General features: G+C 41.9%; 1 protein-coding gene across 2 annotated transcripts in view; it reads left to right on the top strand.

The window, feature by feature from the left end:
- The first annotated feature begins 499 nt into the window (after positions 1-499).
- Positions 500-16,852, top strand: part of APC (APC regulator of Wnt signaling pathway) — a 57,827-nt gene continuing 41,474 nt past the window's right edge. For both annotated transcript variants that reach the window (XM_075325012.1, XM_075325011.1), the window contains exons 1-4: positions 500-697; positions 1,311-1,419; positions 4,312-4,425; positions 8,911-8,994. In XM_075325012.1, coding sequence (XP_075181127.1) covers positions 534-697; positions 1,311-1,419; positions 4,312-4,425; positions 8,911-8,994 — 471 coding nt within the window. In that variant the 5' untranslated portion in view covers positions 500-533. The remainder of the gene's footprint in view (positions 698-1,310; positions 1,420-4,311; positions 4,426-8,910; positions 8,995-16,852) is intronic.

The raw sequence follows: 16,852 nt of genomic DNA, 5'->3' as shown, positions 1-16,852 counted from the left end.
AAGAGGGCACAGAAACAAGTGCATAACAACAATATAAAGAAATGTCAGAGAAATTGTGCCATTTCATAACATGTTTGGCCTGATCTAGCAGAGAAATATATTATTTAGGCTAGCGCTAAAGGTGGCATCGCACAATATTGAGATTGTATCTGATGATTCCCTATAGTGTCTCATTGTCAACTGCGACAGAGTCACAAATGTTTCCAAATGTATTGGATTTTCTGTCACTGGTCACCATATTTTTGCCACTTAATCCGAGAGCAGCATAATGTGGAGACAGAGGCCCTGATTCCAGCGATGTGTCACTTTCTGGGCTGCTTGCTGTAGTTTTTAGTAAATCACTGTTTTATCAGCAGGAGATTATCATTAGAGGACTAGTAAACCTGCTGTCAGGTAGTCCAACATATTCATGAGCACTGTATAACCCTGGAAAAAAAAAGTAGTAAATGTGTATTGTTATATTATTATTAGTATAGTTTGTCTCCTTCTTTCCAGAATTGAATTTGGATGGCAGTAACTTCCCTGGTGTCAAGATGAAATCAAAAATGTCCCTCCGGTCCTATGGAAGCAGAGAAGGCTCCCTCTCTGGCCACTCGGGGGAGTGCAGCCCGGTCCCAATGGGCTCTTTTCCAAGGAGAGGCTTTGTGAATGGGAGCAGAGAAAGCACCGGGGTACATGGAGGACTGGAAAAGGAGAGGTAAATGGAAACAGGAAAATATCAGCTTACTGTGGACTATACAGGGAAAAGTCCTATTTCTTTACATTAGTAAGATGAGCGTAATGACAGAATTACTGAGAACACAAGGCTGCTGGTCATGTGAGGCTGCGCACTCGTCCCGGTCCTGAAATACTACCTTGTCATCTGTTTGGTTGGGATCTTCCTCTATACTAGGTGTGAGGATAACCCTTCTGTGCATAATTCGGACGTTAGATTACGCAGGATGATAAATAACTCTAGAGTCGTTTCCAATAGAAGTGGTCACCTAATACATACTCAGTGGCGCCATCTAGCATCTTCCTTTTGTATTGCAAGGGTGAAATATGCCAGAACGCCACATGTCTGTGATGACCAGCATGGGTTTATTTTTTATTTTTTTTCCTCTACATCCGGCTTGTTCATTATTTTGTTTTGCTCTTTACCTTCGATAAAGCACTGAGTATTTTTAGAGCAGGGCCGACCATTATGTGACGGGGGAGAGAAATGCCATCGACCGGGTTATTGTCAATCATAGGTTTCCCGGCACTGTATGACAGCAGCGTATATAACTTCATCCTCAGTCATTACATATTTATATTCCTTTGCTGTTTAGGTCGCTACTTATTGCTGAGCTTGAAAAGGAAGAAAAGGAGAAGGACTGGTACTATGCCCAGTTACAGAATCTCACCAAACGGATCGATGGCCTCCCTCTTACTGAAAACGTGAGTGTCAGCAAAAGGGCTTTAGCTCACATAGCTGAAAATGCAGCTGGGTTTTTTTCTGTAGTCAACACTATTGAATTCCTGCATTTTAAGCCCTATTTAACTAGTTACAAGTTGGGGCGATCTGATAACAAATCAACAGAGAATCTCAAATTCCTCTTCTTTTTTGTTGTTGCATCAGCAGAATACAATCTATCGTTTATGGCAGCCTGTAGTTTGCCTATGGTGCAGCAGACGTGGGCCGTTAAAGCACCACTCCAATGATTTTTATTTCACCACCGGAGTGCTTTCACTAAGGCATATTCCCTGCCCCTATGAATACCAGCTGCGGTCTTCTTTTGTTTATGGCACCACTCTGGTCATCTGCTGGTTGTAACTTGAATGATCATTCCCACCCCAGTGGTCGCTGCACAAGCCGGAAGTCAGCTCTTAATGTAATTCTATGAGAGCCGGGACAAGGCTCTCATAGACTTACACTGAGACCTCGTGACCATTAGCTGCGACTTCTGTTCAGTCAGAAGCTGCTGTCACAAGATGGAACATGACCAGAGCAGTGCCAGAAAGAGCAGAAGACGACAGCTAGTAAGTATTTTACTAGGGGCAGGGAACTTGGATTAGCGACACTACGCTGGGTGTGAAATTTGAAAAAAATAAAAAAACACGCTGGATAGGTGCTTTAAATATTCAAGCTTTCGTGCTGACAAAAAGTGTCAGAGATCCCGATGGCAAGCAACTTCTTTAATTTTGTAGATTATAATACATATACAAATACGATCAGCACTGGCACCTTATCTCTTCTTTATTCTTCATGTAATAGACTTCCAATGTGTGTTAAAGAGAATCTGTCAGCAGGTTTTTGCTATGTAAACTGAAGACCGCATGCTGCAAGGGTTAAAATATAGAATTCAGAGATGCCTGTCTTGTCAAGGTCCAATCTGTTTTTATTTGCAATGCTGGCTTAAACAGCAGGACTTATCATTAATCGGACTACATGGCCACACTCCCTTCTATGATTGATACCTTACTGTCAAAGATAAACACCAATAATACAACGCAAGCCAAAAGTCCAAAAATTTAATACAGTGGTACCTCGCTTAATGAGTAACCCACTTAACGAGAATTTCGCTTAACGAGCAAAGCTTTCTGTAAATTTGTAACTCTGTTTACGAGAAATATTTGCTGTACGAGCAAAAATCCTCACCGCACACGCTTCCGGTTCCGTACATCCACTGCGCTCTGACCCGCTCTTGCAGTGCACACAAACACACACACACAAACAAACACGCACACACATACAGTATTATGCTCACCTTACCTTCCGTTCCATCGCCGGCCTCATGGTTCTTGTAGTTCGCCGGTACATCGCGACGAGGCAGGAATCCTCGCGGCGAACTACAAGACCCAGGAGGCCGGTGATGGAACGGAAGGTAAGGTGAGCATAATGTGTGCCTTCCGTTCCATCGCCGGCCTCCTGGGTCTTGTAGTTTGCCGCTCCAGGATGTGTATTGGCAACCATAGCGACGAGGCAGTAACTTCGGCTGTCAGACGCTACTCAACGCAGCACGCTGACCAATCAGAGGCAAGCGGCTCCTGCCTTTGACGTCAGCACTCTGGCAGCGGAAGTTCCTCCCTCGTCGTGATGGTAACCCGATACACAGCCCTTACCAGCGAACAGCAAGTCCCAGGAGACTGATGGAACGGAAGGTAAGGCGAGCATAATATGTGCGTGTGCTTGCATGTTTGCGCGTGTTTGTGTGTGTTTGTGCATGTGTGGAATGGCACAATAGGGGAAATCTTACTTTGCTGAATGAGTAACTTGGTTAACAAGCACAGTCCCAGAACGGATTGTTCTCGTTAACCAAGGTTCCACTGTAATCTTATTAATCAAATATAACAAAAAACAATCTAAAAAGAATGGACCAACCCAAGAGACGGATAGTATTGGTATGGGGGACCCAGCACCAACCTTGTAATAATATAAGGGCTCATGAAACAGAGCTATAAACCATATATGAATCACAATTGAAGAAGTAGATGCGACTGCCTAAAACAAACCGATCTATAGAGCGTAACCTATATATTCACAAGTATATTTCACACTTCTGAATATAGAAATTCCGCTCTATAGATCGATTTGATTAATAAAGATTTCTGGACTTTTGGCATTTGGTGTTATTCTGTAGTGTATGCATATAGCCTTCCACATTGGTTATGGTTTGGTGGTTATATCACTGTCAATGTACAATCTCTATAGAGAGCCTGATGTGAGTGGGACAGCTCTCTCCGCTCTGCTACATGGCTAAATCTAAACATTCTGATTGTGTCAGAACTGCTTTACTCAGTCATCTAAGTGGTGTATCGTTGGGACTCAGAGTCTCTTTGCCTACATCGTGCTTGTTCTCAGATGAGGTAGCAAAATCCTGCTGACAGATTCCCTTTTATGTATAGATACTGGAAAAGTCAGTACTTCTGCAGATGATAACTCTAGTATAGCTGAAGACTTGCTGATCGCTAGGGGTCCAACCCCACTGATCTCAAGAACGGGGCTCAAATACCTATTTAAGTGGAATGTTGGTTGCGATGTTCCCACCTCTGTGGGATTGCCAGAAAAATCCGAGCTCTGTGCTCCATTATCTTGGGCCGTTCCAAGGAGACTGAATGTTGTACTGCACATTTCCAGCCACTTTCTTTCAGATGGGACATTTCCCAGTGTTCAGACTCCCACCGGTTAGTTATCACGTATCTAGCTGATCAGTTCTGAAGATGGGAATAACCCTGTAAGCTGTTCCTTCATGCAGAATCTGCAGTTACTATATACAACCACAAGCCCTCATCAATGTACTCCACATATATGACAACAATGACTACAGTAATGTATTCTCATTCTTTTAGTTCTCTATACAAACTGACATGACCAGGAGGCAGCTAGAATTTGAGGCTAGACAGATAAGAGCTGCCATGGAGGAGCAACTGGGGACCTGTCAGGACATGGAGAAGCGAGCACAGGTATGTCATTGTTTACCTTCTCATGGTAATGTTCAGTATAAGCATCCTCAGATGTCAAATCTTACAAATCCTTATATCACTTTTTAATTCTTATTTGCCATGGCTATGAGTAGAGGACACATCAAAAATCCCCTTTACAGTTTTCTAAATTCCATCCACACAGCAGAGGAAATCGGAGCACGATATGGACGTTCAGACCGACAATAACAATATGTTGGTTCCTGTGCAGAATCGTATTGGATTGATAGCGTGGATTTCTTTCTTGCATTATCCAAGACAAAGTCTAAATGTAACACGCGCTGACTTTGCTGTGGGTTCTCTGCAAAATCTAGGGCAAAATCAATATCTGCCGCATCTGGACATCCGGGAATCCTCTGCATTTTTACCAGCATGTTTTCTTAAATGATCTAATTATACAATGTACCGTATTTTTCGGACCATAAGACACACTTTTTTTCCCCCAAATGTTGGGGGAAAGTTGGGGGTGCGTCTTATGGTCTGACTGTGGCTGCGGGGAATGAGGTGCTGCGGGTCATCGGGGGCACGAGCAGGCTGTAGCAGCCTGCTGTGACCACGTGTGCCCGCTCATTACATATGCACGCCCATCCTCCCGCCCATTTCTCAGTGCAGAAGCCGGCGCTGACAAGTGGGCGGGAGGACGAGCGGGGACGCGCGCATAGTAAAGAGCCGGTTCACATGATCACCCCTGGCAATTACAGCCTGGAGTGATCATGTGCGGCTGTATTCACTGCCCCCCCGCGCGTCATCATCAGCGCGGGGTGCAGTGAATCAGTACACTCACCCGTCCCCGTGTGTGGAGCCGTTCCCCCGCAGCACGCGATGTCTTCCTGTCTGTGCCGGTCAGCTGATCTGTGCCGGTCAGCTGATCGGCACAGACAGGAAGACATCGCGTGCTGCAGGGGAACGGCTCCACACACACCCACACACACCCACACACACCCACACACACCCACACACACCCACACACACACACACACACCCACACACACCCACACACACACACACACACACACACACACACAGGTCAGTGGTGCAGAGACGAAGATGATCGGCTGCAGGGAGTGAGGAAAAGGTGAGTATAAACGTTTGTTTTTTTTTCTCTGGGCTATAGGATACAGGCCATATACCAGAATGGTATATGAGCACGATGGGGGCATATAGCAGGATGGGAGTATATGAGCAGGAGGGATGGGGGGTATATGAACAGGATGGGGGTATATGAACAGGATGGGAGTATATGAGCAGGATGGATGGGGGGTATATGAACAGGATGGGGGTATATGAGCAGGATGGATGGGGGGTTATATGAACAGGATGGGAGTATATGAGCAGAACGGATGGGGGGTATATGAACAGGATGGGGGGTATATGAGCAGGATGGGGGTATATGAACAGGATGGGGGGTATATGAACAGGATGGGGGGTATATGAACAGGATGGGGAGTATATGAACAGGATGGGGGGTATATGAACAGGATGGGGGGTATATGAACAGGATGGGGGGTATATGAACAGGATGGGGGGGTATATGAACAGGATGGGGGGGTATATGAACAGGATGGGGGGGTATATGAACAGGATGGGGGGGTATATGAACAGGATGGGGGGGTATATGAACAGGATGGGGGGGTATATGAACAGGATGGGGGGGTATATGAACAGGATGGGGGAATATGAACAGGATGGGAGTATATGAGCAGGATGGGGGAATATGAACAGGATGGGGGAATATGAACAGGATGGGGGTATATGAGCAGGATGGGGGTATATGAGCAGGATGGGGGTATATGAGCAGGATGGGGGAATATGAACAGGATGGGGGAATATGAACAGGATGGGGGAATATGAACAGGATGGGGGAATATGAACAGGATGGGGGAATATGAACAGGATGGGGGAATATGAACAGGATGGGGGTATATGAACAGGATGGGGGTATATGAACAGGATGGGGGGTATATGAACAGGATGGGGGAATATGAGCAGGATGCTGGTATATAAGCAGGATGGGGGTATATGAGCAGGATGGGGGTTTATAGCAGGATCATATACAAGGCAGGAGGATCATTACCAGGATGGGGTACCTTAGTAGAGAATTTGGGGACATTACCCCCATAACAGTGTCAGCAGCAGATCCTCGCCCCATAACAGTGTGTCATGACCACATTTTTTTGCTTAAAGTTTTATTTTCCTATTTTCCTCCTCTAAAACCAGGGTGCGTCTTATAGTCCGGTGCGTCTTATAGTCCGAAAAATACGGTATGTTAGGTTATGGTGTATCAAATAAAGCAAACATAGACAAGTAGTATTTTACCACTATAAACAATTTTTTTGTTTTTCATTAAACCGTTCCTTGGTTTAAAGGGAGCCTGTCCTATTGAAAATGGGATCTGATCTGCAGGCAGCAATATTATGGAAAACTTAATATTTTATTAATTGAAATCCCTGGTGTTTGTATGTACCCTGTTTCCCCGATAAGAAGACACTGTCTTATATTTTTTTTTTTGCCCTGAAAAAAGCACTAGGTCTTATTTTCAGGAGGTGTCTTATTCTCGAGGAGACATGGTTGGGGGTAAGCTTACCCCCCCCCCCCCCCCATAAAAAGCAGTCACACCCCCCCTTCCCAGGATCGTCATACTTACCAGCCCCGGGCATCTGTATGGCTCCTAGATCCTCCTGTGATCTCCCAGCAGGTGTGCTGCACGCCTCCCCTGCGTCTGGCTGACACTCCCATAGATCACATCACATCACATCACATCACACACACACACACACACACACATATATATATATATATACACACACACACACACACACACACACACACACACACACATATATATATATATACACACACACACACACACACACACACACACACACACACACACACCTTTCACATCATTGTGTGATCTCTCACACATCAGACAGCATACACACACCCACATCCGATCGCATACACTCACACACACACACACATCCGATCGCATACACTCACACACACTCATGATATCGCACATACCGTTACAATCGCGCGCACACACTCACAACATCTTGAAATACCACATGCTTCCGGCCATGTGATCCTCCGGCAGATCCTGGAAGCTCACTGCCGAGAAGCGAGTGATATCGCTGGATGTGTGTGTGTGTGTGTGTGTATGTGTATATATATATGTATATATGTATGTATATGTATGTATGCATGTGTATATATATGTGTATGTATATATATATATATATATATATATATATATATATATATATATATATATATATATATATATATATATATATATATATATATATATATATATATATATACATTTATATATATATAATATATATATATATACATTTATATATATATAATATATATATATATACATTTTTATATATATATATATATATATGAAATATATATATGTGTGTGTTCCGCCGCAGGACCTTGATGCGCTCACCTGCTCCGGCGTCTGGTGAGTATGATCGGGGGTCTTCTCTCTTCTTTCTTTAGGGGGGGCCCGCTGTCTATAATAGTGTCCTGCAGGTTCTTTAACTTTTTCACCGCTGCACGGACACTTCATTATTAACCATGGCTAGGTCTTATTTTCAGGGGATGTGTTATATTTAAGCATCCCTGAAAACTCCTGCTAGGTCTTATTTTCGGGGGAGGTCTTATTTTCAGGGAAATGCGGTATGAGTCTAGTGGGGCGCTTCCTCTATGATGTAGATGTAGAGATGGCTGTCAATCACTAGTAGAACCGCCCCCTGGACTAATGTATACATACACCACAGACTTCAATAAATACAATACAGATTATACTGAATCTGTTCTAATAAATATCTTTTAGCTCAGTTTCTCCTCTATACCATGCTGTCCACAGATCAACAGGTTCACCTTAGGACACCAAAGATATTAGACTAAAGGATATCGGATTAGAGAAATGCCAGATACCTCTGGCCGTGTCTTACAGAACACAGGAGTGTTCCTGTGTATGGGGACTCGGGAGAGAGTATGCAGCCAAAAGCTGTCAGCTGAGCAGTCATTCCTGACAGCGATCTGCTGTGTATGGGGGTTTTATAGAGTTTAGACCAAGGCTTATTCACACAACTCCACAGTTGACCTCTTTTTCTTGTCTGGATTACGGTTGCAAGTACTGGGTCCTATTTCCAGAACTTACAGTATCCTACCTGCCTCACATGCATATGAAATACACTTTATTTAATATTAGGTACAATGTTTGGGGCAATATCGTTTTCAGCTGGATGTCAGGCAGAGTATCTGACCCCTACATGCTGGTTCTGCAGGCTGTATAGTGGGGGTTCTTGCCACCGTCTTATGACTGAGATACACTTTTGCTGTTCTGCAACTTAAAAATAACACTTCACACACTCTGCAATTTATGTCCATTGCAAACAAGTATCAATAGTAAATAGTTACAATTTGGATTTATTTTTCTTTATACAGTTAAGAGTTGCTCGTATTCAGCAAATTGAAAAAGATCTCTTCCGGATGAGGCAGGTGCTCCAGACGCAGAATGTGGAATCTGAGGTTGGTGATTTATATCTAGTATCTTTCACACCATCTTTTTATATTTTTGCCATACAGTTCTTACTTTAAAAATTGTACTTCTGCAAGTGATGAAATAAATTTCTCCAAACTACTGGACAGACTAATGGTGGTGACAGGTTGCTTTTAAGGACATTGACGTTCTTGCACTTTTGTAGGTCTTCTATGTTTTGTGGCACATGGTTCTGTCTTTACTCCTGAAGTGTAAGTTATGTACAGTAAAAACTTTGTAAGAAATTGTTGTTTATAAATGATTATGAACCTGTTTTCTTTGCTTTCAGACTTCAAATAATGCAAAGAAATTAAGTTAATAATCATTTATAAACAAGAATACTAATAATGTTTTAACTCAGTAAGAGTTCAGAAATCAATATTTTGTGGAATAACCAGGATTTTTAATCACAGCTTTCATGCGTCTTGGCATGCTTTCCACCAGTCTTTCACATTGCTTTTGGGTGACCTTATGCCACTCCTGGTGCAAAAATGTAAGCAGTTCTTCTTTGTTTGATGGCTTATGACTATCCATCTTGATTACATTCCAGAGGTTTTCAATGGGGTTCAGGTCTTTAGATTTGGCTGGCCATGACAGAGTTTTGATGTGGTGGTCCTTCATCCACACATTAATTGACCTAGCTGTGTGGCATGGCGCATTGTCCTGCTGTAAAAAAACAGTCCTCAGAGTTGGGAACATTGCCTGAGCAGAAGGAAGACTCTGTTTTTCCAGAATAACCTTGTATGTGGCTTGATTCATACGTTCTTCGCAAAGTACAACTAGGTCAATCGATCTGTGGACGAAGGACCACCACATCAAAACCCTGTCATGGTCAGCCCAATCTCCAGACCTGAACCCCATTGAAAACCTCTGGAATGTAATTAAGATGGATAGTCATAAGCCATCAAACAAAGAATAACTTTGCTTACATTTTTGCACCAGGAGTGGCATAAGGTCATCCAAAAGCAGTGTGAAAGACTGGTGGAAAGCATGCCAAGACGCATGAAAGCTGTGATTAAAAAAATCATGGTTATTCCACAAAATATTGATTTCTGAACTCTTCCAGAGTTAAAACATTATTAGAATTGTTTATAAATGATTATGAACTTATTTTCTTTGCATTATTTGAGGTCTGAAAGTAATGCATTGTTTTGTTTTGACCATTTCTCATTTTCAGAAAATAAATACAAATTTTATTGCTTGGAAATTCGGAGACATGTTGTCAGTAGTTTATAGAATAAAAGAACAACTTACACTTTACTCAAAAAATATACCAATAAAGAGAAAAAACGGACAATTTTGCAGTGGTTTCAAGTTTTGCCAGAGTGTGTGTGTGTGTAATATATATATACGTGTGTGTGTGTATGTGTATATATATATATATATATATATATATATATAATATATAATCTATATTTACATAAAATACACATTCATACAGTGGATCCTTGGATTATGAGCATAATTCGTTCTGGGAGTGTGCTCTTAAACCAAGTTACTCTTGTATCAATGTGGATTTTCCCATAGGAAATAATTGAAACGCAGACAATTCGTTCCATCACCCAAAAATAATTACTGTATTCATACTAAACCTATTACAGTAATACAAAATAATGTCCTGCATTCATATAAGATTATTACAGTACACTAATACAAAATACTGTACAGTAAAAATCATGTAGAACAAATTAAACTGCATGTTAGGCAGTTTGTTTCAGTACCAGTATGTTCAGTATATACCCACAATTCTGCAGTGAGAGGAGGAGGTACACTATACAGAGAGATGATAAATGGCAATTTTTATTCTATACACAAAAAACACTCCCCAAACCCATTCTCCCCAAAATAAGGGCAGAACTAAGCCAAATGTGGGGTAGGAATACTGCACATAGTTTACAGTACAAGCAATGTGCTATACAGGTTAACAGAAAGTACAGTACATTACAGTACTGTATCCACAAATGCAAGTTGATAGACAAACAGTATAGTATACAGTGTATAGTATATACTATACTGTGCAATGCAATGCAGTACTGTATACAGTAATTACACTGGTCAACGCAATTTTTCTGGCAAAAGGTTTTAGAACATATTTTAAGTCCATTTTGCCTGCTGATTACGAATATGAACTCCGTTTTTGGCCATCACATCAGGATTTCGAGATATTTTCAATTTTTGATGAAAATTACTCATCGAATGTTTTATCATAAAAACACATGATTTTAAGTACTACATTTTGTATATTTTTAATCAAGGAATAACAAAGATTACAAAGTCTATGTACAACAAATCAAATATACTTACAGAATTAAACTACAAATTATAAAAACATATATATGGCACACAGATAAATGGCAAATGGCAGTTATTTGAACTTTCTTTTCTTGGCTGATCTGTGATGTACAGCTTCTGGGTTGTGTCTCCTCAAACTCCAGCAACAGTCAGCCATCAAAAGTGAGTCCCACTGGCCTTAATACCGTTCTTCCATTGTTTTAATGTCCTGATGAAAACGCTCCCCTTGTTCCTCGCTCACATCCCCAAGGTTCTCTGGAAAAAAGTCCAAATGGCTGTGTAAATAGTGAATCTTGATACTCATTCTACATCCAATGATTTTGCAGACTCAGTAGTAGCTCTCCCACAATCTCTTCATAGTTGTCTTCTTTCTTATTCCCTAGAAAATTCTGCAGCACATTACAAAATGCATTCCAAGCTCTTTCTTCTGTCTCATTCATTGATGTGATAAAATTTGGGTCTCTATGTGTTCTTATTTGAGGTCCATCAAATATTCCAGCCTTTTTCTTCTCTTCACTAAGGAAAAGTTGAACATATATCGTTAAAGCATTCTCAACTGTGATTGAGAGCTTTGACGAACTGCTTCATCAATCCAAGTTTTATGTGCAAGGGAGGAAAGACAATGTTGTTCCTATCCACTAGAGGATCATGGATGACATTCTTATCGCCAGATGCCAAACTCTGTCGCTGAGGCCATTCAATTTTCACCCAATGCTCTGCTGTAGCTCTACTGTCCCAGTAGCACAGAAAACAAGGGTGTTTTGTGTACCCTCCTTGTAGACCCAAAAGAAAGTTAACCATTTTCAAATCAACACAAATTAACCACCCATGAACATTATATTGTAACCTCTCTAGAACAATCTTGATGTTTTTATATTCTTCTTTAAGTTTTACAGATTGACCTATTGATACAGAGCCATACTTATTTCCATTGTGTAACAGAACACATTTTAAACTTCTTTTGGAACCATCAATAAAAGCCTCCAATCCCTTGAATCATATGCTGGAAGTCCCATAAAGAGAAGTAGCCCTTCAACATCAGTATAATAGACAAGCTGGCCATCTGAATGGAAGTACTTACGCAGTTCTGCTTCACAGTAAAGTTTCCACAGAAGTAACAAAAAATATTTGGATCATTTGAGCACTGTCTTCTGCGAGATGTAGAGGCCATTGTTAGATCAGCAAAACATCCTGCAGAGAAATACAAGATAAAAATTGTTAGCTACCTGAGTTGTTCATTGAATTTCTGTCCCCCCCCACACACCTTAGGTATTGATTCACAAACAAAAAACAGAAAAACAGCAGGATAAAAACAATAAATATCAAAATTCATTGAAAATTTCAATAAATAAAACAGTACCTGCACACGACTGTTGTGTACGTTAAAACTGTTTACTTTCTTATCATAACAAATGGGAATTATGCATGTTCAAAGAAAACAAAGATATTCTCACATTTATTGGGAGACTAAATGAAAACTAAATTTACCTTAGTAAACTGTATAAACCGGCACTTTTGATCCACTATTTATATTTTTCATGGAATTCATGAAAATGGGATATATACCTATAGCGCAAAAACGTGATGGGATAGAGAAATTATAAGATCAGATTTGAATTCAGCACCCTCAAGTTAGTCTAAAACTGTTCTTAAAGTCCATGCCAGAAAAAAAAAAAAATTGTAGACCAGTGTTATGAACAGAATGTTATCTCCAAGTTTACACAGAGTCGGGGCAGGAAGGAACAGCCAGTGTGTGCAGTGAGCATTTGCTCAAAATGCAGATCATTGCTCACAAATCAAGTTACAAATTTGTAAAAAGATTTGCTTGTCTTGCAAAACGCTCTCAAACGGAGTTACTCGTAATCCAAGGTGTGTGTGTGTGTGTGTGTGTGTGTGTATTTTCACTTCACTCATTCAAACACACGTCCAGGAACACATTTACATAGCCAGTTTTTCCATTACTGAGAAATCTGTTTGAATTGATACAGAAATGAGGCTGAAATGCCATTTGTAGATATGAATCCTCTGTCACTCCAGCTCTATTCCCCACCACCTCCTGCTTGTTTGACAGCTTTTTTTGTCTAAAGTCACACAACATAGAGGTTTGTCAGTGAAAGAGGTGAAGGTGATGCTGGGCAGGGAACAGAGCTGGAGTGACAGAGGCTTCAGATCTTCAAATAGCTCTTCAACCTCATTTTCAGATCAATTCAAACACTGATTTCTTCGGACTGGAGGACCGGACTGACCATGTAAAAATATTGCAGGACTAAATGTGCATACAAGCAGATTAACTATGAAATCCTGCTGACAGATTCATTTTACATTAAAAACAAAAAATTTGTACATTTGCTATTGCTGTAATCGTACTAACTAGGAGAATCCTCCCCCCCTGAGTAATTTTTACCACATAATGAACACTGTAAAAATAAAACCCCCAAAAAAGAAAAAAACGTTTTTTTCCTCACAATTTCACCACACATTCAAAACAAATAGGGTCCGTCTTATAATCTGGTGGTGTCTTAGCAGAGGGGGAGCAGCAGGGGCGATGCTGGAGGTGCTGCGGTGGAGGCTGTGTGGAGCAAGGTGGTGTAGCGGGTGTAACAGATGCTATGTCGTCAGTGAGGGCTTCAGAACAATGGTGCCCAGAGTCAGCACGTGCGCAGATTGAGCTCTCGGCTCAGTGACAAGCCAAGATCTTATCTGTGCACGCGCCACCTCCGGGCGCCATTTTCCTTAAGTCCGCTGTTGGGAGATTAATGGGCCGGAGGCGGCACGTGCGTAGATGAAATCTTAAGCCAAGCACTCCATCTGCGCACTTGCCAACTCCAGGCCCTATTATTTGAAGCCCGCACCGCCAACAGAGCATCTCAATTGCCGCACTTCCCTGCTCTACATAACCCCCACCACAGCCAGCACAGCACCCATTCTCCACCTCCCGGTAAGCTATAGTCACATTATAAGACGTACCCCTCATTTTCCTCCCAAATGTTGGGGAGGCAAAGTGTGCCTTATAATCAGAAAAATACGATAAGTCTATAAGGACCAGAATTTGGCTCGCAAAAATGGTGGTAGAAGGCATAGGGGAATTGGAACAAGCGCTTCATACGTACCGAGTCTCCGACGCGGCTGCAACTGCTCCCGTGGCCGCTCATTCTTCTTCTGGTTCCGCTTATTATTGCTCATCCATATTCACTGCTCACCCCGCCCATCAGTCGTACTGGCGTGTGTGATTGTTGTCATTGGTTGCAGCCAGCCGCGACCCAGCCAGTATGATAGCGAGTCTGACTGCTTGTGATCACAGACCCTCTCTGTGGGTCACTGCACATTGGAGTAAAAATAAATAAATAAAAATTGGCTCATGTTCCCCCCCATATTATAATACCCAGCACAGAACAAGCAAACGGCTACAAGCTGTGGCCCCCAGCCGTGCGCTTATTTTGGCTCTATCAAAATAAGAGGAACCGCATGCATTTTTGTTTTAATTGCTTAAATAAATAATTTTAAAAAACAGCATGCGGTCCCCCTAATTTTGATGCCCAGTCATGATAAAGCCTAACAACTGGGGGCTGGTATTCTCAGGCTTGGGAGACCCATGCTTAATGGGGTCCCCCAGCCTAAAAATAGCAACCTGCAGCCATCCAGAATTCCCACTTCCGTTAGATGCAACAATCCCGGAACGTTACCCGGCTCTTCTCGATTACCCTGGTGCGGTGGTAATTGGGGTAATAAGGAGTTCATGTCAGCTCACAGCTGCCAATATGCCCTAGATTAGTAATGGGAGGCATCTATGAGAGTCCCCCCATGACTAATCTGTAAGTGAAAAGAAATAAACACAAACGCCCAAAAAATCCTTTATTAACCCCAAAACATCAAGGTACGACGTAATCCACCCGAAGTAACACGACGAATCCATCTCTGCTACATCTGTAGTCACAGGGAGTGGCCATAGAACATGACCGCACGTTGTGAACTTCAAGCAGAGAATGAACAACGCAGTGAGCAGTGACGTCACTCAGGTTAGTTGCGGTCACCTCTGGAGGTTTTCACCGCTCTCCACCTGTGATCACAGGTAACCTGACCTTAATAAACTCAGTGACCTCACCACAGGTGAGACCTGCATCTCCTAGCAGAAAACTGCGTGGGTTTTTTTTTTTTTTTTGCCAAAAGATGTAGATTTAGTGCTGACATTTTTACACCATATTCTTGCACCCATTGTACACCTCCTGGTAAAAAACGCATGACTACCATATTATACTGCATGCGGTTTTGATGCGGTTTTTTTTGTTTTTTTTTTTTTTGTTTTTGTTTTTTGCCAGGATGTGTAGATTGGGTGCATGAATGTATTGTAAAACTTTCATCACCAACTTTGCATTTTTGGGCCAAGAGATGCAAAAAAAAAACCAACAGTGATGCTAGTGTTTTACAGTGAAATGCCTGCACAGATTGGATCTTCTAGTCAATCAGGTGATGCAGATCAGCAGTTCTGTCAATGTCATTGTTAGATGTCACTTTCAGTAACTAATCAAATTATGGGATTGGCACCGTAGCCTACAGCGGCATGTTTTATCATCTGGATTAAGGTGCAGTTTTTAGACAAAGGATAAAGGAGGTGATTGAGCTCAATGTTCTGATAATTCTAAACATTTATTTCCCTTTGTTCAGAACTTTGAAAGGAGCACTCCGGTGATTTTTTTTCTTTTTTCCTCCCTCTGTTAACAAATCGTAATGTGTATGAGAGAGTGCTTTGCAATACTCAGCGCTCGCTGTCTTCTACTGTTTTCAGCTCTGCTCTGGTATCACGTGAACACATTTGGGACCTGCAAATCACTCAGTGTTTGCTTTATGGAGTGGAGGTCACTTCTTGAATTTTATCAATCTAAGTTAGTGAGACTCTGAATGAGACTCCGTAGCCTTTTTTCTGAGTCCCATGGATTTGCATCGAGAACGTGACCTCCGCTCCACAGCAGACACAAATTTTGTCATGTGAAAACAGAGCAGCGTTGGAAATGGCAGAAGGCAGTGAGAACTGCAAAAATCTCTGCATATACATTACTATCTGACAATAGACGGGAAAATAAAAAAAAAATCACGAGTGCTCCCTTATAGGAGTTCTGTACAAATGGAGATGGCTACATCTACCGTGTTTCCCCCAAAAATAACACCTAACCCAAAAATAAGTCCTAGTGGGGGGGGGGGGTATCTATAATATAAGCCTTACTCCAAAAATAAGTCCTAGTGGGGGGGGGGGGGGTTCTCTATATCATAAGCCTTACTCCAAAAATAAGTCCTAGTGGGGGGGGGGGTCCCTATAATGTGGGCCCTATTCCAAAAATAAGTCCTAGTAGGGGGTGTCTCTATAATATAAGCCTTACTCCAAAAATAGGTCCTAGTGGGGGGGGGTGTCTCTATAATATAAGCCTTACTCCAAAATTAAGTCCTAGTGGGGGGGGTCTCTATAAGATAAGCTATACTCCAAAAATAGGTCCTAGTGGGGGGGGGGGGGGGGGGTCTCTATAATATAAGCCTTACTCCAAAAATAAGTCCTAGTGGGGGGGG

The sequence above is a fragment of the Anomaloglossus baeobatrachus genome, chromosome 1 (assembly GCF_048569485.1).
Source record: "Anomaloglossus baeobatrachus isolate aAnoBae1 chromosome 1, aAnoBae1.hap1, whole genome shotgun sequence".
In the NCBI taxonomy this organism is placed as follows: Eukaryota; Metazoa; Chordata; class Amphibia; order Anura; family Aromobatidae; genus Anomaloglossus; species Anomaloglossus baeobatrachus.
This window is presented reverse-complemented; position numbering and strand designations above follow the sequence as displayed.